The sequence below is a fragment of the Pleurodeles waltl genome, chromosome 3_1 (genome assembly GCF_031143425.1).
Source record: "Pleurodeles waltl isolate 20211129_DDA chromosome 3_1, aPleWal1.hap1.20221129, whole genome shotgun sequence".
Lineage (NCBI taxonomy): Eukaryota > Metazoa > Chordata > Amphibia > Caudata > Salamandridae > Pleurodeles > Pleurodeles waltl.
Window position 1 is genome coordinate 1951139432 of NC_090440.1, and position 25394 is coordinate 1951164825.

Here is a 25394-nt window from a genome sequence, read left to right on the forward strand (position 1 = left end):
ATGAAAGCTCCCTGGTGGTGGCGGACACCTCTGTGCCCACCCCAGCTACAGGTACAGCAGCCACCTCCATACCAGCACCGCCCTCCCAGCAGCCCCTCAGCGAGTTGCCCGTGCCCGCTCAACCAGGAAGGTGGGCATCTCCTTCTCCCCAGGCACCTCAGGCCCTGCCCCAGTTAGCCCTGCTGCCCTGAGTGAGGAGGCTATTGACCTCCTGAGATCCATCTCTGTTGGGCAGTCAACCATGGTGAATACCATCCAGGGGCTGGCAGCCCAAATGCAACAGTCCAATGCATTTCTGGAGGGCATTCACACTGGCTTGGCAGCCCAACAGAGATCAATCCAGGTTCTGGCCTCCTCTCTGATGGCAGCCATTGTCCCTGTTTCCACCCTCCCCCCTCCAACTCCCTCTACCCAATCCCATTCCCCTCAACCCCAACCTATCCCAAGCACACAGGCAGACGAGCATGCACACGGGACAACACAAAAGAGTGGCAAAGGCAAACACAGGCGCACCACATATCTTCCCACAGGCACTCCCACAAACACCATCCAGATGCAGACATACCAACATCCACTGCCTCCACTGTGTCCCCCTCCTCCTCGTCCTCCACCTCCCTCCCAGTTGCGTCTACACTCACACTTGCATGCACTACATCCTCATCCACTACCTCCATCACCAGCACACCCATCAGAGCACACACCTCACTGGCAGTCACCACCCCAACAGCCATGCACACGTCCCCTGTGTCCTCTCTTACTGTGTCTGTGCTCCCTCCTCCCAAAGTACACAAACGCAAGCACTCAGACACCTAACAGCCATCCACCTCACAAAAGCATCCAGCCCATGCACCTGCACCCAAACACAGTAGACAGACACCTCCTACAACCACTCTCTCTTCCTCCACTCCCAAACCTTCTCCCTCTTCCCGCCCCAATGTCCCTAAGCAGCTTTTCCTCTCCACCATTGACCTCTTCCCTACCCCGCTCCCCTCCAGTCCTTCACGTCTGGCCAGGGTGACTTAAACCCAGGCAAGCACCTCAGCCACCCAGTCCACGAGCCCAGTAGTGTCCACAACAACTCCTGGGGGGAAAGGATCCCGGGCACCAGGCAGCCACACTGAAAGGGTGCCTACCCCAAGTGCTGCCAGGAAGGTCAAGGTGCCACCCCCAGCTGCTGCCAAGAGGAGCAAGGAGCCATCCACAGCTGCTGCCAGGAAGCAGACAGAAAGGACAAGGGGCCTGGTGCTGGGACTCAGTCGGAGCCCCCACCACCAACCATGGTGGTGCAGACGTCTGTGGCTGAGGGGATGGGCAAGAGCTTCCCCCCACCACCACCAGCAGCACCAGCAGCAGCACCAGTGGGCAGCTGTCCGAGACTGCAGGGGATGGGCAGGAACTTCACCCCACCACCAGCAGCAGCACCACCAGCACCACCACCAGCAGCACCAGTGGGCAGCCGTCCGAGGCTGCAGGGGATGGGCAGGAGCTTCCCCCCACCACCACCAGCAGCAGCACCAGTGGGCAGCCATCCGAGACTGCAGGGGATGGGCAGGAGATTCCCCCCCACCACCAGCAGCAGCACCACCAGCTCCACCAGCACCATGACCAGCACCAGCAGCACCAGTGGGCAGCCGTCCAAGACTGCAGGGGATGGGCAGGAGATTCCCCCCACCACCAGCAGCAGCACCACCAGCTCCACCAGCACCATGACCAGCACCAGCAGCACCAGTGGGAAGCCGTCTGAGGCTGCAGGGGATAGGCAGGAGCTTCCCCCACCACCAGCAGCAGCACCACCAGCTCTACCAGCACCACCACCAGTAGCAGCAGCACCAGTGGGCAGCTGTCCGAGGCTGCAGGGGATAGGCAGGAGCTTCCCCCCACCACCAGCGGCAACATCAGCATCACCACCACTGAGCAGCCGTCACCGCCGGTGAACAGTGTGTAATCCTGCGTCCATGGGCTGTTGTGCGGCCTGCCCCTCAGGGCATGATACCCCCTCCAGAGGATGTGGGCAAGTCACCCACTTGAGAGACTGTGGCCTTGCACTCCCCAGGACTAAGCACAGGGCATGTTGCCCCCTCCAGAGTCAGTGGGCAAGTCACCCACTTGAGAGACTGTGGCCTTGCACTCCCCAGGACCAAGCAGTGGACAAGTCACCCACTTGAGAGACTGTGGCCTTGCACTCCCCAGGACCAAGCAGTGGGCAAATCACCCACTTGAGAGACTGTGGCCTTGCACTCCCCAGGACAGCGCATAGGGCATGTTGCCCCCTCCAGGACCAGTGGTGTTGTTCTATCTGCCGGCTGAGGTACCCCCTGTTCCCTGTCCCCCTGAGGTGCCTGCCTATTTTTGAGCTGATGCCCCTGCAGTGTTCTCTTTGTGTTGTTGCAGGAGTCAAGTGGGGCCTTGGGCTTTGTAATGTGGCCTGTGTCCCACGAACAATGAGGACTGGGCAGTGTCCCTTGATTTGTAAATATTTATATACTTTTAGATTGGATGCACATATTAATACTTTATTTATCTTATTACACTCACTTTAATCTATTTGTGTTGTCCTTGCATTATTCCTGAGGGGTATGGGGTATATATGTTATGTTACTGCATCTGCTTGTGTGTATGGTGTTGGGGTTGGGGGTGTTGCGTGTGTGTGTCACTCTCTTTTTCCTCCCTCCCTCCCCTGTGTGCTTGGCGGCTCTACTCACTGTGGTTGTCTTTGCCGTCGTTGGTGTTCGTGGTGGAACAGGATGTAGAACAGCATTGGAAATATATGCAGTTCGGGCTCCATGGCGGCGTGGTTCTTCCCTGAGTCTCCACAGGTGAGTCATTTCCCTTCTGTGCAGTGTTTCTGCCAGGCTTTTGATGTCGTTGGTACCACCCGGAAAAGGTGGCGGATTGGTGTGTCTTAATACAGTGGGTGGAACATTGGCTTCCGTCTGGCTGTTGGCGGCTACCGTCATGGTGCCTGTTGATTCAGCCCTGGCGGTCGGTGAGGTAAAGTGGCTGTCTGTCTGAGCTCTTTCCGCCATGGTCATAATTTGGCAGTATTTACCGCCAGTCTGTTGGCGGTATTACTGCCGCTTTATCACCGACCACCAGGGTTGTAATGAAGGCCTGCGTGTCTTGGTGCAGATAAAAGTGAAAACACAACATGGCATGCAGCCTTTGTGCAATGTCCCCTAACACTGCATACAATATATCTAAGTCACCCATCTAGCAGGCCTTACAGCCCTAAGGCAGGGTGCATTACATTACATGTGAGGGCATATCTGCATGAGCAGATTTGCCCCTGCTATGTCATTGTTGATTCTCAGACATAGTAAGTGACCAGGGAAACCATTTTAAATGTATATGCTGGACACTGGTCATTACGAGTTCCCCAACTACATGATGGCTTCACTGAAAATAGGGATGTTTGGTATCAAACATCTTGTATTGCTGAACCCATACTAATGCCAGTGTTGGATTTAGAGGGCACCTTAGAGATGTCCCCTTAACACCTACCAGCTACAAGTGTTATAACTGACTAGTACTGATCATATCAGCCACCCTAGCCACATTTCTGACCCCCTACGATGAGAGCCAGCGCTCTCGGGGTCCATAGACAAAAGCCTGCACTGGTGGGGATGTTGACACTTCCTCCAGGCAGGATGGACATTTCAGGGCAGGATGCTTCCAAGGCCTAGCCATATTTGTAATGCGACCCAGGCCTCTCCAAAAGACCAATCCCCCAGTCCTGACCCCACTTTTGGTGGCAAGACAGGCGGGAAAATTAGGCAAATAAGGAGGTATGTCCATTTCATGCCAGTCCCATCCCTAAGGTGGACAAGCTGAAGTGGACAACCCTTTTAAATTCCTCCTTCTTGGTTTGGAAGGAATTAGGCCACTAGGGTCAGGGTTATGTCCACTTCCCAACAGAAGTGGTCATAGAAATGGTGTAGCCACCCTAAAGGTGGGCAACACATTTGCTGCCCCCGGCATTCTCTCTAAGTCTCCTAAGTTGACAATTTAGGTGGCACCCCTGAACCCCAGAACTCAGATCCTGACAACCTAAGAAGACAAAGGACAAGGAAAAGATGCACCTGCAGAAGAGGAGAAGAAGAAGCAGCTGACCTGGTCTGCACTCCTCAATAGACTCTGCAACAGAAGACGGACCTTCCTGCAGCTGAGCCTCCAGAAACCCAAGAGGACTTTCTGCCTTTGACAAAGACTCAAGTCTCCCATGAGCAGCGAACCTCTTCCCCAACCATTTCTAAAGAAAGGACCCCGCAGCCTCCGGAACCGCAATGACCTAACACCTGAAGTCACCACTGCACCCGTCATAACTGACTCAAATGGGGGTGGAGCTCCGGTGCCAACAAGGTTCCCCAGCTCCCCAGAGTCCGAGTCCATTGTGGTTTCACCCCTCCTGGACTCCCTGACGTCACCTGCAGCCTCTGCACGAAGGCCACCTCTCCCACAACTTCTGTGGTGGGAGACACCCGATGCCACAAGCAACCACTGCACCCATGGCCGCTGTCCCGAGTTGAAGAGGACCCCTGGTGTCAACGTCAACCCCCAGCTCTTCTGGGCTTGAGCCTTCTGTGGTTCCAGCCCTCCTGGACTCCCCGACAGTGACTGCAGCCTCAGGCCACTGGACCCACCTAACCCCGAGTGCTCCTGGACAAGGAAACCTAACCCCAATGAACAGCCCTGCATCCGTCACATTGAAAAACACTGAAATTGCACTCTGTCGATTTTTGCAAGTGAAAAGAATGTATGCTTAAAAACTTACTTATCATATAGCGAAGTTCTTGGTTTAAAGTATGTATAAAAAGAAGAGTTATTTTTCTAAATTTGTCTTGGAATTATTCTTTGAGTGTGTGTCTCATTTATTGCCTCTGTTAGTACAACAGATGCTTAGCACTAAATCTGATAAGCCTAACTGCTCGCCCACACTACCACAAATAGAGCATTAGTCCTATCTACTTTTGCCTCTGTAAACCAATTGAGGATCCACTGGACTCTCTGCATGGTGTACTTCTTTTTAGTGTGCCATATAGAGAGCCAGCTTCCTACAAGTGAGAATTCTCAACAGGCAGGCAGAAACAGGTGGCGGAAAGACAGGGTTGACTAAAGAAAATGTGCCAGGAAACTAGAACAGACCCAGGCAAGAATCATTGTGCCTTTAATCCCGAAGAAGTATTGTGAAGTAATGAGGTTTTTGTGAAACGTAATTATATAATATACGCTTTATCCAGAATTATAAATTGTCGTATATGCTACCCTCACACACTGGTTTCCTAGATTTGTGAGATTGTCAAATGTAAAACATGTCTGTGCGTGGTGCTTTCTGGGTTTCATGATGGGTTTTATGCATAGCTGATAATCAGGACGTCAGATAGCAGTCTATGGGCTAGAGTTTTTAATGGAAATAGATCCTTCCAACGTTTGGTGTACATAGAGGTTGTTCATGGATTCTACCAGCAGACCTAGATTCTGCTCTAGGGAAGAAACATCCCCCATGTGCTGCTTTGTGTGATTCATTCAACTTGACGCAGGTGGCTTGAGGCATGCATTCCGGGGAGGTGGCCAGGCTGCAAAGGTGACGATTGAGTGAAGCTGCACAGGCATGTAAAGGGTGCAGAGCTTACCCTGATTGCTGACTCATTTGCAAATTGTGAATTGGCTCACATTGGGAGATCCCTGCTTGCCAGGTGTGTGTACTGAGGATTCACAATGAGATGTCAACATTGTAGGCACCTGCATGGCAACATTATCTTCTGCTTTAGATAAGCTGTGAAAAGCATAGCTTTGGAGGAGGGCTCTCTCCATGTACTGACAATTGTTCTTTTGGAGACACGGTACCCAATTCTTGGAATGTGCAGAGGTGAAGAAGGACCTTCAGAAGAGAGAATTTGGGGATCTAATACCTCCTTGAGGTCATACCGCATTTACATGGCTCTCAAGGATGCTGCCTCATGTGGCAGTAGTTGTGATTGCAAGGGGCATCTGCATCCTCATGCTTTTCATTTGCTCAATCTCTGCCTCTGCTGCCCTCTAGAGGGAAATGTCGATGCTTGCTGCTTCCAAAAGAAATTCCTGATTTCTGACCATTGGTTTTGCCTAATTATAACAGTTGAAACCAAAAGCTGGAAGCTCTATGTAAAATGCATACACACTAACTTGAAAAACCAAAAGACCTTAGGACAGCTTAACTCACAGAATGCCTGCAGACAGTTGATAACTAGATGATAGAAAACCATCAGAATTCTAAGCTGTGGATTATGAAACAAAACAATGAATCAACAATAGTCTCCCTATGGAAATTGGATCTCCTCCAATCAAAAAACACAACCCTGGGTGTGACAATGGATTTCAAAGTGTAACTTAAAAGGCAGGTCAACAATGTTAAAAAGACCCACTCAACATCATGAGAACTCTACGACGGATATTTCCCTAACAGCGCTACCCCCTTTATTAGGTGTTTAGACAAAATACAGAAAAATATCGGAAGACATAAATATTGGAAATTAAATATTGTGGCACACAAATATTGTGATGCACAAATGTCATTGACAATAACATCATTTTTGAGGTAAGTAATGTTGTTTTAAAGTAAATTTATGTTTTTATTATTGTTTTCAGTAATATAGTTGATGAAATGTTGTTTTTTAATTACTTTATGTGTCTTATTGATACATTAATTTTATATGTTACCATTGTTTACATAAATGTTATTTTTTTAAATGTAGCTTGTAATTTTAAGTAATGATGAATTTTCCATTTAATTATTAATAGTAATAATGTATAGTGTTGTAGCAAGTTGTTGTATTTGTAGGCGAATAGGGTGGGAAGTTAAGTAATAATAAATTAACAATTGATGATTAATTGTAAATTAATCATTTGATTGACAATTATGTAAATTATGGACTACTGATTTTACTTAAGGGCTGCTAAATTAGAAGGACTATAGGGTGGGAACATAACTAAGAATAATTAAGTATTAATTATTATTTGTAAATTCATTATTTCTTTGAATTTTAACTATGTAAATTATGGAATACTTATTTATTTTACTTATATTTTAAACAATTATTTATTTTAAATAAGTAAATGATGGAATACTTATTTTGTAGTTATATTTTAGGTGCAAGGTGCTAGGTGTGTAGGGTGGGAAGTTAATCAATAACTGAATATTTATTATGTATTACTTGATAATTTTATTGAATAGTAATCATGTACATTGATTAATAGTTTTTACTTTTTGTGAATATATATGTATATACATATATTTCATGCTAATTAATAATTTTACATTGAGTTCAAAAAAATGTCTACATTCACTGGATTACTCATATATGTAATAATGTGCCTGAAGTGAAGTACTTTCCCTACTCTGGCTTAGAGTGCAGTAGGAATAGTAAAATTAACCTCTTCGCAATCCAACACTTTCTCTATCATTGCACTGTTTGGAGTGGGAATACTAAATTAGACCCCTCCCAAATCCAAAGCTTTACCTACTGTTACACAGACTGTAGTGGGAATAGTACATTTTACACTCAGAAGTCCAACACTTTATCTATTGTTGAGCTGTTTGGAGTGGGAAAAGTAAATGTAATCCCTTCGAAGTCCAACACTTTCTGTACTATTGCATGGATTGGAGAGTTATAGTAAATTTCACCCCTCCGAAGTCCAACACTTTCCCTACTGTTGCTGAGACTGGATTGGAAGTAGTAAATTGAACACCTCTGAAGTACAATGCTTTCCCTACTGTTGCAGTGACTGGAGTAGGTATAGTAAATCTTATCCCTCAGTGATTCCATGAGTAGAAGCCTCTGCTATTTTAATGCTAACAATGGAAACGGGTGCTCGACTGGGTAAAAAAAGGCTAATCAACAAATTTTAGTGAGTTTGGAAAGTTGCTGGCAGAAAAGTTCTTAGACTGAACAGATATAACACTTGCACCTGTCTTCAAGGCCCTGCATGAACAACTGGATGCAAAAGAATATCCTTCAAAGACCTCTGCTTTGCCCACAAGCCAATCCTTGGCACTGCATCATTTTTTTCTACAATCCAAAGTCTTAGGGCCTGAGTATGAGTAGGGCAGTTGAACCACCACAACTCCAATACGGTGGTGATGAGGCTGCCGTCAAGGTGGCGGCCTCACTCCTGTCATGTTAAGATGTTTCCACTGGGCTGACTGGCGGAAACATTGTATTATGACGTTTCTGCCAGTCAGCCCGGTGGAAACAGTGTGGCCACATTGGCCTCGGCTCCCTCAGGGAGCCAAGGCCAGTGCTATCACACACAGCACCCTCGGAATGTGCACTGTCTGCCAGAGCAGACACTGCGCATTCTGAGGGTGCTAACAAGGTGGGGGGCCGGCACTGGACGTGGGCAGTGAAGGGGCCCCACTGTAGCCTACAGCGCCATGGAAAGGCTGGTGGAAAGCAAAGTCATGATCAGCATGGCGGTGGCAAACTTGGCACCACTGTGGCTGACCACAGCTTTAACCGCCGCCAACCCGTCGGGATCCCTGATCCTGGTGGAGAAGGCTATCTCCTGGCGACACACCGGCAGGATCGTATTCTGGCGGTCAGACTGCTAGGAGTGCGGAAGTTGGACCACACAATGAGTCTGGCAGTCTGAGGAGCGCGAAACTCGTAATGATGCCCATAGTCTACTGACAACAGTGAAGTCTCAAACAAGAGCTGCCTCACTACTAACTCCTGACTTTCTGAAGAACTGTGATACATGGTAACCTGTTCTCAGTCCATACCTGCAAACTATGGAACACCTTACTTAAGAATATCAGAACAATCAAAAGCCATCTCAAATTCATGCCTTTTCCCAAAATAAGATTCAACCTCTTGAAACAAATGATATTGGTTAAATTATAATGCTCTGTATGTAACACCAGTACAGTAAGAGGAATCTGGTAGTGTGACCACAGACAACATGGATCAAAATCATACTAATATAGACCTTAATGTAGTAGAGGGTTTTGTCACAGATTCCAGTTGATGGGCCAAAACATTTCGAGAATTAGCCACTTAAACAATCATGTACAACCTAATCAAGGGTTCAATCCATGAAATAACAATGACCAAAAACAGCACCATTCATACTACAATAAAAAGGCTAGGAACTGCATGTGTGGCACCCTAGCATTAAGTATTATACAAGAGAGCCGTCAACTCACCTACAAATTGTGGGGGTCATCTGCATTTGGAAGTGGACACCTGCACACCTGTACATTTAGATTTTCATCCTAAATTTATCTAGATTAAAAAGACATTTAGGGCCTAAATATGAGTCTGGTGGTCACTAGACCGCCAGACTCATGGTGGTGATCTGTACTACCGCTGCTGTGGCGGTCCGACTGCCACATTACGACCCTGGTGGTTCAAGCGCAAGGGTACCGCCATCTCCGCCGGGATCGGTGATCCCGACAGGCTGACGGCGGGTGCAGGTTGCAATCAGAAAGGGCGGCGCTGCACACAGTGCCTCCCTGCTGATTACAACCTAGTTCACCGCCAGCCTTTTCATGGTGGTTTCACCCAGGCTGGCAGAGAACAGGGGCAGAAGGGCATGGGGGGGGGCACCTGCACTGTCCATGCCTGAGGCATGGGCAGTTCAGGTGTCCCCTGACCAGCACCCTCATAAAGCGCACTGTCAGAATTTGTGTGAGAGAGGGAGAAATGAGAAGGAATGAGGTGGAGAAGGGAAATGAGGTGGAAGGTGTGAAAGGAGGGCTGGGGAGAAAGAATGCACCTGGAGGGAAGAAGAGAGAGTGTAGCAGCTGCTCAGTTGTGGTAACAAGAGGGAAAGAGCTGGGGTGAAGGAGAGAGACAAGAGGTGAGCCAGACGCCAGCAACGAAAGGCTACAGTGAAGTGGTGGGCGAATGCTGGAATGAAAGCACGAGAATGAACCTTTGGCAACTCAGCTGGGACAGAAGAAGGGAAAGGTCTTGTGCTGACAGAAGAGAAAGTGGAACTGAGCTCACAACACGTGCCTCAAGTAGAAGCCCTAAAATAGCAAGTCGATGTATAATGCTATTCTTCATACCAAGGGGTGTTTGTTGCGCTGATAGCATGTGTGTTATTGCACAGCTTAATAAACCCTAGGTAGATGAAAGGCTGAGTGGATCTCCCTGGATTATAACCTGAAGCCCTACGGTTTAACACCGATCACTGTAGTGAATACATTAGAACAGTGAGCTAACACACATACCCACGTCACGCCCTCTGTCACACTTTGCTTGGTAGGCAATTTAAATCAGACCACTTGTATTACTGTCACTTGTTTGTCCATAGGGCTTTTAGGTGTCCTAGCTCCATCTATGAGTATCTTATACATTCCGTTTTTTTAAACCGGGGACTTCATACTCCTAAATGTATAATACAATAAATATGACTACAAGTTCAAGAATACAACTGAATGAGCTGCTCGTGCATAGACCTGGGAAAGGTTAAAGAACTTGTCCACTGGCGGTCTTTGGCTTCGTAAGGGTGTAACCGGGCTCTGGTCTTACTCAATGCTTCGAAGAGGTATTGCACTGTACTGCTCCAAGCCTGGTTTGTTGTCTTTTACAGAATTTGTTGTACATGTCCTTGTTTGGAACTCCTAAAAACAGTTCTAAATCCCTTAAATATCCAGCCAGAATTCTTGAAGACAGAGTAACCCCATGGGAACACCCAGTTCTAAACAAAAGTCACTATGTGAGAGGAACAATGTACTGTATGGTTGTAGTATTTCTGTATACCATAACATCTAGTTTTTAACAGCATTTTCACATGTGGGTAAAGAGGAAAGAGGTACATACTGGGGAAGGAATAAAAGAGTATGCCTTTGTAGGTATGCATGCAGATTCAAAGTCCTTTAGAAAACTGTTTTGCATGTTAATTCCCCAAATATTCCTCAGGATGTAAATCCAAATTATCAGCCTTTGTGTGAAAGTGTCTTTAAATCATATTCATATCAGAATCTGCCTATTGTTTTGCCCAGTTTGTGTTACATGCGCTTTTCTAAAATAATTATTTGTAACTTTCAAGTTTCCCAAGTCCTTGGATTATTAATAATTCAGGCCAGTGTTTTTTTTTATTTGAATGCTGGTGCTACATTTGTAATGGAATAAACAGGACTAGAAGAACCCGAAGGCAAAGAAAACAAAAAAACTTAGCCTGGATGATCTAATCATTTGAACTTTAGAACCTTGAGAGGCTCGGTCCTTAGGAGAGTCCAACAGCACCCAATTAGGGTTGTGTCTTTAAACTCTCTCAAGTTCTCAACGGAGTCATTGGTACTGTGCAACTTAAAATTGTCAATTTTCCATATATTTTACAAAACCTTTCTGGGGGACATAGCCCAAACCCTGACTAATGCTTCTGGACGAATGTGCATTAAAGGGTGCCCTTTTCGCATATATTTTCCTATAAATTTGCCTGCACATTGATCTTTATACCATCTCGGTTTTGACAAGTGTTACTAACTCCGAAGCTTTGAAATGTACCTTTTCCCATAAGTTACAAAAAAATATTTGACCAACCACTCTTCTCTGTTACCACAGCACATATTGTGCAACTGCATATATATCATCTTTATTTGGTCTTGGAGTTGACAAGTATTTAATACACACAGAGTATATACTCAACAATCGAAAATGTTAAAGTGAAAGTGAACAAGAATTTTCAGTTCTATTAAGAATAAGGAGACAAGGATTGCATTTCCCACTTTTTAGGCAAATTTATTAAGACCCGAAGAAGGCATTAACAGGTCTTGGAAATCCTGCCAAGTCAAACTTCTTGAATTGCCAGACCCCCCTTTCCAGGATCCTGAATTTGTCCTTCACTACCATGGATCAGGGCAAACCTGTTAATCGAGACGTTCTAGTGGGATGGGCCCAAACAGCTATTTTTCTCCTTTGTCATGCTAACTGTGCATTATCTTCAGAATGTCGCAGATCAGTGCTTTGTATGCATTTGCAGGGGCCTACAGTGTGTGGATTCCTTTGTAAAAGAGATATTTTTGTCTCAGACAGGTGGCAACCCTACTTTCCGATGGTGATCAATCCATACATGCCAACGTTTTAGAACAGGAAAGTGGAGGAATTTAAAAAAAAAGAATTAGGAAAGTGTGCTTCCCATGTTGTCTTCTATTAAACCAGAGACAATTTCAGATGGGAGACAGTCAACATAAAGCAATTAATTTCTGGCTTAAAAAATCAGGAGCCTCCCGCCGAATCAGATCTATTACCATGCGTGCCATTTGCAAGGAATTCAGTGAATGGCTCCGCTACAGGCGTTTCAGTATCGTGGGGGGGGGGGGGGGGGGGGGGGGGGCTTGTATCTCTTTTAAAAGGAGTCTTTATGGTTTGTCTGATTCTCAAGGATGCCGACCTGTAACCATTCTTATTTTTCCTCCCCTTTGGCTTTTCCTATGATTTCAATGTAAACTACTGAAATGTAAATTATTGGTGTTGCCCTTGGTATATTTGCCTAAATAAAGTGGTAGGCGTATTCTCCTGTCTTACAATCTAAAAGACTGAAAGGCATCCCAAAAGTGTTTGAAACGTGGTATATGAATAGCCGTATAATACATCATCTCTTGCGCTTTTGTGTCTTCCCAGCGACCTTGGAAAAGATAAGGGCGCCACTCCGGTCACTTCCACACAACTCTTCCCAGAGAGGCCACCCTGCATTTACTCTTTTACAACAAAGTACTGCCGCGCGGCCTGGCGTGATTCCGTCCGCTCATGGGCTTTTCCGCCTTATCTGATACGATACATAAATATAAATCGCGAAGAATCCCCGCACTGGTTTGCCCAGCATGGCGACCACTGAGTGCATATCATGCTTACTATGTTATCGCTCTAGCCGTTTTGCCCTTTTGTAAAAATAACTCCTTTCTTGGGTTCGAGCTCGCAACGACGGATTTTTCGCTCTCCGCACCATATTAGCCAAAGACTACTTTTTGTGCTCCGGTCTCTAAATCACTATAGAGTTATGTTTATTGGCACCGCAGTTCCACAGGTACATTCGCGAACTTTAAATCCGCAGCCGGTGATTGGTTCCCTACTTCAGGCAACGCCCCCTTGTCTAGTCTCGCCCTCTCTGACGCCTCAGCGTTGCCTGGTGACTACCGGAAGCGGCCTGCTGTCAGAGCTGGGACAAGATGGCGGGCCGGTCGGTGGTGTCGGTGTGCGCTCTCTGGCTCTCGCCACTTATTGTTCTATTGCTCTTCCGCTATGCAATTGCAGCGCACGTGAAGAAGGGTCCTTTGGAAGAGGAAGAGGCCCGCTACACCACCCCGGAGGAGCTGGAGCCGCGCCTGCGGGAGCTGGAGGACTCCGCTGAACCCCCGCTCCAGGTGCGGCTCTATTCCATTGGTCACTCGGCAGAGGGCAGCCCGCTTTGGGTACTACGTGTGTCAGCAGCGCAGCCCGGTGCACCACAGGTGAAGCTAGTGGGCAACATGCACGGAGACGAGGCCCTGTCTAGGGAATTGCTGATTCGGCTGGCCGGGGTGCTAGTTCGCAATTACCATTCCGACCCTCGCATCGGCAGGCTCCTGAACACCACAGACGTTCACCTACTACCGTCCCTGAACCCCGACGGCTACCGTCGTGCTCACGAAGGCGACTGCAGCGGCGCACAGGGTGGGCGTGAGAACGGGCACTACCAGGACCTCAATCGGGCCTTCCCCGACCAGTATAATTCCCAGGAAGTGGATGCCCCTCGGGAGCCGGAGGTGCTTGCGATCATGGAGTGGATACGTACCAACAGGTGAGACTTAAGGAAATACATTGATGCCTGGAGGGACACGAGGTTCAAAATCACCTATGTCGGTTGTAGCTAATTGTAGTTGAATGTGTCACACCTTAGTTTGATAAAAGTGTGAGTGCACTTTGAAGCACTGGCATCAATTTGGAGCCCTGGGTAGATATTTGAGTGGTTGATACACATTGGTAATGTCATCTAATAATGCTTTTGTTACATAATATATTGAAATTTGAAGCTGCCGAAACAACAATTAATTCATTGTGAATATACGTACGTATTATTGTGAATGTACGTATGTAATAGATGTATAACATTTTGTGAAAGTTTTAAGCTTTGCGTCAGAGCGGACGTGGATTTGTTTTATTGTTTAAAAACCGCTTCCGACCTATTTAACTTAACAGATCATTGCATGATGGTAAAAGTAATTGTAGGGATATTCACACTGGACTCAGTACAATATAAAGATGAGTTTATTTCCGATAAACATGACGCGGCTTACTCCAGTCAAACCATCATCAGAATGCCCGCTCACACCCCCATTATCTCCCCCCGGCATTCTAGATTCCACCCACTATAGTTCCTTAAAGAAAACTTACACTCTAAACTACCCAAATACAACAGTACTGTTCTCATATCTAGCCATACGCATAACGCCCTCCAAAAATCTTGCGCAGGATAGCTCCGCGTTACATTAGTAAGTATTCGTTAATGTTTTCTTTGGGTGTTTTGTACAACAAGATATTATTACTATTTGTTAACTACTTATGTGAATACACTTTTAATTATTTTAAGTTAAATTTTTAAGGTCTGGTAAAAAAGCACCACACCAAGTTATAGCTTACAAATACTGAAGCAATGCTAGTTGTCACTCTTCCATTAAACGTGATCAGCTACTATGCCCAAAGGAATATAAATTCTCTGAGGCCCTAAGTAGATATGCTTACTTAACATACACGTTGAAAGTATAAATTAACCATTTTCCAAAAGTAATGGCAAGCTCTAACCCCCACTTTTTAAGAGAGCCCCCTGAGGGTCCGGACCAGCCTTGAACCACTGGTGGCTATGCCAGTTGTTACAGGAGTACTTTGTTTAAGGAGGGGTACACGGGTTGAGGGCCTGTTTGTTTTGGGTCAGCGTGGCTTGGCTTCAGTGCACTCTTGCTGCACACTGTTACCTCCTTCTGATAAGAATCCGAAACTTGAAGGCTTCAACTCTAGGTTGGAAACATCTCCCATTGGAGGGACAAACGTACATCCTTTTCTGCACCCTTTCTTTACTTTGGCATTAATTCTACCAGGCCTGATACTTTTGCAGCAGTACATCAAGTGCCAGCAACCGTTGTCATAAAATAGTTTTTTCTCCCATGTGAGTTGTCTCCATTATGCTCCCGTGACCAACATGACTGCTCAACGTGGCACTGAGCAGCCACAGCTGTTTTCTTCTCTTATTCACCCTCCGCATTGGAGCAAACAAAGCAAATGGATCAACCCAAATACCTGTCGTCAATGTGTTGTGCTACAGAAGTCTATATTTGGTGCCCTGATTTGATTCCAGGTAAGTGGGACAGGTTCTTGCGGCCCAAGTGGCCTCTTAGTTGGCACACGTGCCTTTTCCAACTGATATAAGGTGTTTGCAACACCCCACGTATCCTACTGATAGGAGAAGCTAATGGACACGCGTTTTTAGTATATTTAGCAAGCAGTGTGAACGTTTTGGAAGCTTGTCGCATTCCTGGATCTGGATATACACCCAGGATCCCTACCTTCTTTATTTAACACGCATTCATTTCGTTCTTAAGTAAGGCTAAACAAGTAAAACACGTTTATATTTATGGAGTCTCGAAGTAAGCGTCATTTTGATGAAAATCTCATAAATGTTTTTTCACAACCTTATTTAAGAGACGTCCCCGTCCATCGCCCATTCGCTCGGCCGTCAGGCCATCAAAGGTGTGGAGCAGTGCCTATCTTGATGAGCTGGGTTCAGTCACACAGGTATTCGTGAACAGTCGCAGCCTGTTGCCAACGTAGTATAACACAACCATCCTTCCCACTGTTCAGCAAGCAAACAAGCCCTTGGCAGTAAAACATAATAAACCCTTATATCAACCCACCCTCACCACACCTTTATCTTCCACAGCTAGCCTCTCAAACACAATACATCTCTTCTTTCATCACTTAACAAATGGACACAATCCACATCAAATGCTGTTAACTGCACAGTAGGTAGAGTATTATGCATGGCAACATCCTCTTTCTCCTCATTTTCTCCATCCGCACCAGCCACTGTACTAATCACTGGAGGATAATAGAAGTAAAGTATAGTCTGCCACATGCCAACGATGCCTGTTGGTTAATTGCCAGGACTACATCCGCAACCTCAGACTTAAAATAATGTATTTCTTTCTGAAGTCTTAAGTGGCCCAACCCTTACCGAAAGCGTATTTACTGTTTCTGTGGCCCGTTTCAACTTTTTTCCTTTATTCTCTTTCTGACTAAACCTCCGAGAACCTTATTCCTTAAGTATTATCTTATTTTCATAGATAATGTAATTAATCTCTAAAGAGGTGTTGCATGTCATCCGGAAATTAGACTGCAGAGCTTTGTGAATAAAGGACTGTCCGTCAGGGACCACAATCAGTAATGGAAGGGGTCAGGTTACTTTTCTACCAGTGAACTGAGGCACGAAGGACTTTTGATGGTTTTAACTTCTGTGGAAGGTATTCTTTTGACTGGGCATCGCATCTAATGAAAAGAGTTAGTTGTTTGATTGAAATTTACACACTTTAGCCACAGTAGTGCACTATACCTTGAAACCCAGATCACATTCTTTTGGTACCTTACGTTATTGGTTTGGTAGGAGGTCACTGTTTTTATTGAGTTTTTCACATCATCGGTAAATGCAAAGATTATGTATATTAATGGCACATAATGACAATCTAATTATTTCTTGTTTTGGAGAGCCCTCAACACCATTAGTTCTCCATACATATGCCCCCCCCCCCCCCCAAGAGGAGGATCGTTATTTCTGTACTACAAGACTGGAGAATTCTCGTTCACTCCCAGTCTGCATGTCGGATAGCCAGACTACAGCAGACTTCACCTGAGTTCGTACCTTCACCCTCCACATCCACATCCACTGACTGATTCTGGTCTCGTTCTACATGGGTAGGAGAATACGTTTGGGGCCCGAACACGAGGGTCTAAACATTGTCAGGGATCCTCTGAGGTGTTTTCATCCTAACGTTGTTACTCTTTGTTGTGTGTGACAGAACAGTGCTTAAAAAAAACAGCTGAAATGCGGTGGTTCAGCTCTACCTAATTTCATCCCACAATATCTTTCTTCTATGCTACTTGGCACACGGTTGCCATTATGGGCAGTTGCATGGTTAATAAATGTCTTGTTCGTTCCAAAGGTAGTAAAAGTCTGCTCTGCTTTGTGCCTTGAGCTCTGAATACCCCATCACATTCTGATGGCGTGGAAGGATCCTTCACTTGCTTCTTTTGCTACTTAATCTGCCCCTGTATATGCCCGCAACAACAACCAAGAACATATCCACTACACCCACCTCCACACACATACACAAACACCTACCAACAAACACCCCCCCCCCCCCCCACTAATAGCATGCATGCTCTTCAACACCCGCTTACTCAACAAGTTTCGCTACAGAGATCTTGGACCAGCTGGAAAACTCCGCCCTGGTCCCTCCTCTTCCTCATGGAGTATGGCTCTACACAACTTCAACACCAGACATCTCCACTGCCATCCCTGACGGATACAAGATCATCAGGCAAGACTGACAAAAAAGGCCCAGAGGAAGAATCACCATTGTCTACAAACAACATCTTCACCTGCAAAGCCTCCTCCCAAGCCAGAAATAAACAACATGGAGCACCTTCTCTTCTTCTGGGTGGGACCCTAGCCAAATGATCCTCTGCCCCCGTCCCCTGAGTCATCTTCCCCAAGGAATCATGGACTTTGTTGTTGTTTCCAACACCAGCACTTTCATTCTTTTAGGAAACCTCAGTTTCCATCTCTAAGACTGGACTGACCCCCAACTCTGATGCCCTTCTTGACAACCTTTCTACCCTGGGACTAACCCAATGTGTCACGGAACCCATCCGCACTGTTGTACATATGTTAGACACATCATATCTTTTGACAACTTTACAATCAACACCCCAAGGCCAGTCACCTGGACAAAGCACAGCATTGTCATTTGTATAGTCTATGTCCATCAACCCAAAGAGACTCCACAGTGGGCAAAGCATTTCGTCACTGGAATAACTCAACAGAGGGGGGCTGGGTGTCTGCCCTACATGAGAACAAACTAGAACCCCCAGGCATCCTGGCACGCAGCATCAATAACTTCAGCAAGTTGATCACTAACTGCTCTGACACTCTGCCCCCCCACCCCCCCAAATGAAACAAAACAAACACAGCAAAAAACACAAGTCAGTTGGTACACAGAATACCTCAAAATGACCATGCAGCACTGCAATCAACTTGAGCTGAAATGAACTAGCAAAGTGAAAGAGGAAAAGATGCCTTCAAAGCTGCTGAGAGGAGGTACCACCACCAGCTCATCCGAGAAGTCAAGAGGAAAGGACCTAGTCGGACAAATAAACACCAGCTCCAATAGCAGCATAGAAGTCTTAGCAGCTGTCAAAGGCTTCACCACAGCTGTCACCAGAAATATCAATCACAAAATCTATGCAACAACCTCAAGTTTATTCTGTAGCAAAACCTAACTGTATACGGTAACACCCTTTCTTTCCCTGCAACCAGACCCATTTGGCCCTCTTCAGAAGTCTCCCACTGATGAAAGAATTCAACACAATCGCCACACGAGACAGTGGACCTTTGCACCCACCATGCCTTAAATAAAAGAGCAATCCCTATCAGTGAGACCCATACCCCTATCCTCCGCACCATTGTTACAGCCACCTTCAAGGAACCATGGTAACGGGCAGCAGTCCACACCTCCCTAAAGAAACAGTCGGTGGACCTGACCATACTCGCCAATTACCTACCAATATCCCTCCTTCCTTACTCACCCAAAGTCCTGGAAAAAGCCTCCAACAAGCACCTCTCCGACCACCTCGCCAAACATTAGCTTCTCGACACCACACAATCAGGATTCAGAACCAACAATAGCACGGAAACCGTCCTTGTAGCTTCAAAGGATGACATCCGGATAATTCTCGGCAGGGGGAAACCTCCGCTCTCCTACTTCTAGACCTTTCAGCAGCCTTCAGTACCATGCTTCACCCTCTCCTAATACAATGACCCCACAAAGCAGGCACCCAGGGCCTCCTTCACAAATGGATCTACTCCTTCCTCACTGGAAATAACCATCACCATGCTTCACTACGCCCCTGAAGCATGAGATTGTATTTGCGGAATCCTGCAGGGTTCCTTGCTCAGCCCAATGCTCTTCAACATCTGCATGACCCCACTGGCTGACGTCATTCAGACTCACAACATAAACATCCTCACGCTGATGGCACACAGTTGATACTGCCTCTCTTGGACAAAACACTCTACCCCGGGAACGAGTTCATCACATGCATGACAGAAGTAGCCACCTAGATGAAATCCGGTTGCCTTAAATTTAATTTGATCAAGCCCAAGGTTATATTCTTCCTGATGAATGCCTGACCCTAGGACTCCACCTAGTGGCCCACACACTTTAGACCCACAACTATGCACTGATTGCAAGCGAGAAACCTTGAAATCCTGGTAGACATTAAACTGGATATGACCGCCCAAGTCAACATAGTGGTCTCAGCCTGCTTTAGCCTACTTAAAATGCTAAAGATCATCAAATAGCTACCAAACAACACCAGGAAAACAGTCACTCAAACCTTCATCACCAGCAGGCTACACTATGGAAAAACCCTCTATGCAGGGATTACCAACCATTTCACAAAAAGGCTGCAGACCATCCAAAATTCAGCAGCCAGGCCAGTACTGAACCTCCTACATGGATAATTCACACCACACATAAGGGATCACCACTTGCACTGAATATGCGAGTTCGCACCCTTTAAACTCCTCACCCATGCCTACAAAGCTCTCCACAACACTGGCTCTGCCTGAACATCTGCATTCACTTCCACCAACCTTCCAGACACCTCCGCTCTGCCGGTCTCTCTCTAGCACACACGTAAACATACACAAAAGCAGAGCAGGAGGCCGCACCTTTCTTGCACCTGGCCCCTAAAGCCAGGAAAAACCTTCCACAAAACAGCAGAACCACCTCCTCCTCCCTTCTGAGTTTCGCAAGAAGCCGAAGACCTAGCTTTTTGAGTAAGCCCTCAGGGCAGGCTTCACACACCCACAATAGAGCACCTGGATACCCTTATGAGTGAATGGCACTTTAAAAACACTTATAACGTAACAACAATACCAGCTACTCATCACTTTGTAGTTAACTTTTGTGTTCCTGATAGAGTGCTTTTAAGTATCTTGCTCAATAGGGTCTTCCACTTTGTAGTACAGATATCTTTATTTAAAGCTAGTTTCCACTTCCCACAGTTGGCAGCCAGTGGGAAGCGTTTCATTTGTATCTGGGTTTTACAGAGCTTGAATATGTAATCTCTGGAAGAATTGAGGATTGCAAATCATTTCTCATAGACTTTTATTTATTTATTTATTTATGTATGTATTTTTTGCTTGTGACTGCTAACTTCAGATGCACAGCTTAGTGGAGTAGCTGAGTATAACAGAACTATACTGTTTCCTCAGACCTAAATAGTTTTTGCAGTTAGTAGATAGTTTCCCTGTGGAAACAATTGAAAATGAATCTGCAACCACCATCTGTCTATCAGACACTGCTGTGTGAAGTCCTGTAGTGAATTTGGGATATAAATGAAGCTGGGCATAAGGTAATGGAGTGGAAGATGGTAGGTGGGGCTTTGCTTAATTGCTTTGGTCTTGTTCAACTAGGGTTGTTTACACTGTGTTAAGATGAGCATTAGAGTGGTCTCCATCTTCCCTCTAGCCAACTCGCATCCCACAGAGGTCTCCTCATCATAGCCCTCCCCACTTACGGCCAACTCTGTCTTCAGCTTAGACCATTCACTAGCTATTTTTATTTGGGATGCTTGATAGTAGACTTTAAAATCTGGTAAATCCAGATGGCCTTGGCTTTTAATACAACTAAGTAAGTTGTTGGTACCCTGGGTCTCTTACATTTGTTTTAGGGTTTCAAACATTTATGTTTGTGGGGGTATTTTTTTATATTTATCCTGGCATCTCAGCGTAGTTGAGCCTAACATCTATCCTGCCCCCCAAGTTTAAAATTGTCTGCCACTTAAGCCAGGCACACACTTTAGAAAGGGACCTGCTTCTGCAGAATAAATATGTCAAACATTACTCAACTAGGCTGTTAAAGTCACACACCGTTTTCAAGAGAAAAAAAATTGAAGGGAAAGCTTAGCAGTCCTTGTGGCATGTTTGTGGAACAATCGGCCAACACACCTCCGTGGTACAGAAATTGTACAACTCTCAGGAAGGGCCTCAAAACCTGGCTCTTGATTACTCCCTAACTAAATGCATCACTCAGCTGCATGGGATTTTACTACTATGTGCAGCAATCAGTAGACACAGGAGGCTCACTGCATCTTACATATGAAGCCTAATAAAACAAACTCCACCGTATGGCTCACATCCACCCTACATACCCATTACAAGCTCACTACAAACACCACAGCACCTTTTGTCTAGTCCCATACACCACACTACATACCACATAAGACGCATCACAAAACTATATATGCCCATCAATTTCGATGTATAACAATACTATCAGCTTTTTGAGACTAGCCACAATGACAGTGAGATCATGAGCATAGCAGATAACGCAAGATACATTATAGTGCTTTCCAACACATCACCTCATCTCCTTAAACGTTGCCACACCATCTCAAATCACATTGTTCACACTTTACATCACTAGGCCTTCCTTCTTCTCCCAACTCCATTACTCAGACCCCAGAAGTCCACTTCACACCATCTTCCTACACCACAGACCTTCACAACAACACATCACTCCTTCAGCACTGTGCTGTAAAACAGCAAGTGTCAGCTCTGCATTGCACACAACTGCATCCTCACTTCAGCATTACATTGTAGTGGTTCACAGCATAATGCATCTCAGTGCTTCAACACACCTTGACACTTCTTGCTAAACAAGACCATCCATGCTCTACCATTCCAGATATCACTCTCTGACTTGACTGCCTTACTCTGCAAGACAAGGAAAGATTCTAGATCAGGGGACAGAATGAGACATGGAAAACTGACATGCAGATATTTTGGTATAATGGAGAGGGACACTGAAAGATTGTAAAGAATAACTAGCTTGGCAATTTGTGACTGTTGAAGGCTACACAGCTCTTTGGAGTTCTTTGCAGTCTCTAAAGTAGTGATTCTTAAATAGAGAATAGTAAATAATTTGCTTAATAACATATCTTTAGATTATATTCTCTGGTGACCAAGGCATGTTTTCACAGAAAGTATTCATTTAAAGCTGGACACCAAAAACTAATAATCTTAAATTCTCGTCAACCAGAACAAGATACTCCAGTGATCTGAAGGTAAAATAACCTCTATTAAACAGACTTGAAATGCCAATGCAGTTGCATCAGTAACCAACCACTCATGATGTACAACATGTTTTACAGGTTAGTATGAAGGATGCTTGCAGATTCATGCATTGGAAAGTCCCAAAAAGTAAAAGACCATGGAAGTGAAGCTCTGGTGCACCATCATAGAGTGATGTTTATCAGAAACTGTTTTCTGAAATTGATGGTTTATCCCCAGCCAGAAACAGGCATGGAACTCAAAAGATGCACGTCATGTGACCTTCCCTGGAAGAAGAGGAGGCTGGACTACCTGGTGTGTTTAGAGAAGTGTGTCCCAGACCAGGTGGACAAAGTGCAAGGCCCACCCTATATAAACCTGTGTGGAGGCCCTCTCCAGGAAGGAAAGTTTCAGTAGCTTGAGGGGCTTTCAGCTGAGCTGGTCAGATCCGACCACATCAGCTCTGCAGTGTTGTTGAAGGCCTACAGGAAACGTTGCAATTTTGTGAGTAGGAACATAATTCTCAACAGTGGCACCAGAGCCAAGGGGTGTTTAGGGCTCATTGACGCACAATTGTGGAGTTTTTTCAATATCAGCTAGGGCACGGGCAGACCTTACCATGCTATCCAACTGATTGTGCCACGCTGACCCACCCTTCACTATCCCAGATACTGTCGGAGCCCTTATAACCTGTTTTGTATAGTCCAGAGTGGGCACAGTCTCCTCCTTTTAGCCTAGGTTTTATAAGTGTCCTTTTTGCTTATCATGTTTGCTCTTTTTTCCATAGCAGCTTGAACCACCACCGTTACCGCTCATGCTCCCACAGATATTACAGTTGAAAGACACAAACTTTCATGAGCTACGGCTCCTAAAGTTTGTCCTCCGAGGCTGACTTTGAGTGCTAGATTACTCCCTTGGTATCATGTAATTCGAGGTGATTTACTTATTTCTAATGAATGTTAAAACCATCACTGTAAACTGATTATTTTAATATAATTTTCCAAGATGCTTGTGTTTCTAGAGTTTTATTCAAAGAAAAAACGTTTAATTGTACTACTTGTTCAAACTTTTGGTCCACTTATTTATTCTCACTTAGGTAGAAGATGTAGTGCTGCATTCCTGCACTGCTGTCAGGTTAATCGTAAGCATTTCTCCTTGGATAACACTTTTTAATATTTTTATTTTAGCGACTTTTGTTCTAGACCAGTGGATCACTAATGCTTGAGATCCTTTGGCGCACTTTCTAGTCTCCTTTTAAAATATATCCAGTGCCACTGCCAACTGAAGCCCCACAGCAGCCCTGTTAACTGAGCAGTGGAACTTTGAGACTAGTCCATTTTAGCACCCCAGGACCATGATTTATCTGTGAATATGATTGCCAGTTCTCTTTAGGGTGGTCGGATTGGGTCTTCAAAACATTTGTGGTCTTGGTACCAGTTTTGGCAATTTTCTTATCTTCGTACCCCACCCCATAGAAATGAACACACAGTCCCTCTGCTCCTAGAGCTGCTGAGAATTTAGGAGTAAGAGCAGACATAGCTTATCATACTTAAATACATTGAAAAATGTTGTCTGTCACATTTTTCCTTCAAGGAAAGGAGCCAGTGAACATGTTTTTAGTAAGAACTGTGAGACCTGAAGGTTTGTGAGGATTGCACAAGCTCACAAGCCGACAACACCCAGCTGATCCTCTCTCTCGCCAAGTACTCCGCCAAGACCAACCTCCACAAAGTTATGAAGGCCATCGCTGAATGGCTGAAGAGCACTGCCTCAAACTCCATTCCGACAAGACTGAAGTCCTCATCTTTGGCTCCACCCCCTCCGCATGGGATGACTCCTGGTGGCCTGCCACTTTCGGAGCAGCTCCGGCTCCCACCAACCACGCATGCAACCTAGGATTCATCTTGGACTTCTCATTATGACCCAGCATGTCAACGCCATCTCCTCCTCCTGCCTCAACACCCTTCGCATGCACCGAAAGATCTGCAAATGGATACCCACTGAAACCAGAAGAACAGTCACCCAAGCCCTCGTAAGCAGCAAACTGGACTACGGCAATGCCCTCTACGCAGGAACCACAGCCAAACTCCAGAAGAGGCTGCAACGCATCCAGAACGTCTCTGCACGCCTCATCCTGAACTTCCCCCACCACTGCCACATCACAGACCACCTGAGAAACCTGCACTGGCTCCCAGTCAACAAGAGAATCACATTCAGACTCCTCACACACGCTCGCAAAGCACTGCACAACACCGGACCAGAATACCTCAACAGACGGCTCTTTCTACACCCTGACCCGACATCTCAGCTCCGATGACCTCGTCCTCACAACTGTCCCACGCATCTGTAGAACTACAACCGGCGGTAGATCATTCTCGCACCTCGCCGCCAAAACGTGTAACACTCTTCCCACCCACCTGCGCCAGACCACCGACCTCCTTACCTTCAGGAAACCTCTCAAGACTTGGCTGTTCGAGCAGTAGCACCAACCCCCCTTGAGACCCTCACGGGTGAGTAGTGCTCTTTACAAATTCCTGATTGATTCATAAATCTTCCCCCATAGACTAGCATTACTTAATCCACCTATAGCATTTGAAATGCAACACCTAATGGCAAGTGTTATAAAACTGTTTTGAGTTGTATCTCCATTCCCATAAGATGCTGGAACCTTCTGATCCCTTTGTGTTGATCATTTTAACTACCTTGCCTTTCCCCATGCCTGTGGTGCCCAATCTGTGGTCCGGGGACCACACGAAGCCTCCTCAGGGGGTCCACGACTACCTAGAAAATTAAATAAGATTAACAGATTAGTGGGGGCCCTCTGATTCCAAAAATGGTTTGGGGGGAGGGGGGTGTTGTCCCCGGGATCCAGTAATGATAACATGGGGGTCCACAGAAGGCTAAAGGTTAGGAACCACTGCCCTATACAATTAAGACCTCATCCTTTTCACAAATATTGGGTTTATTATGTATAATTATTATCATACTTGCTCTGACTTCCTAATCTAGACCCACTTTAGTATCGACCTAATAATCTAGCTACA

At 45.8% G+C, this 25394-nt stretch overlaps 1 protein-coding gene across 1 annotated transcript in view; it reads left to right on the forward strand.

Annotated features, from left to right (window-relative positions):
* Positions 1-13100: 13100 nt before the first annotated feature.
* The window catches only part of CPD (carboxypeptidase D), a 575290-nt gene continuing 562996 nt past the window's right edge, over positions 13101-25394 (forward strand). Inside the window, exon 1 of the mRNA XM_069226269.1 lies at positions 13101-13764. Within this exon, the coding sequence (XP_069082370.1) occupies positions 13154-13764 (611 nt within the window). The 5' untranslated portion in view covers positions 13101-13153. The remainder of the gene's footprint in view (positions 13765-25394) is intronic.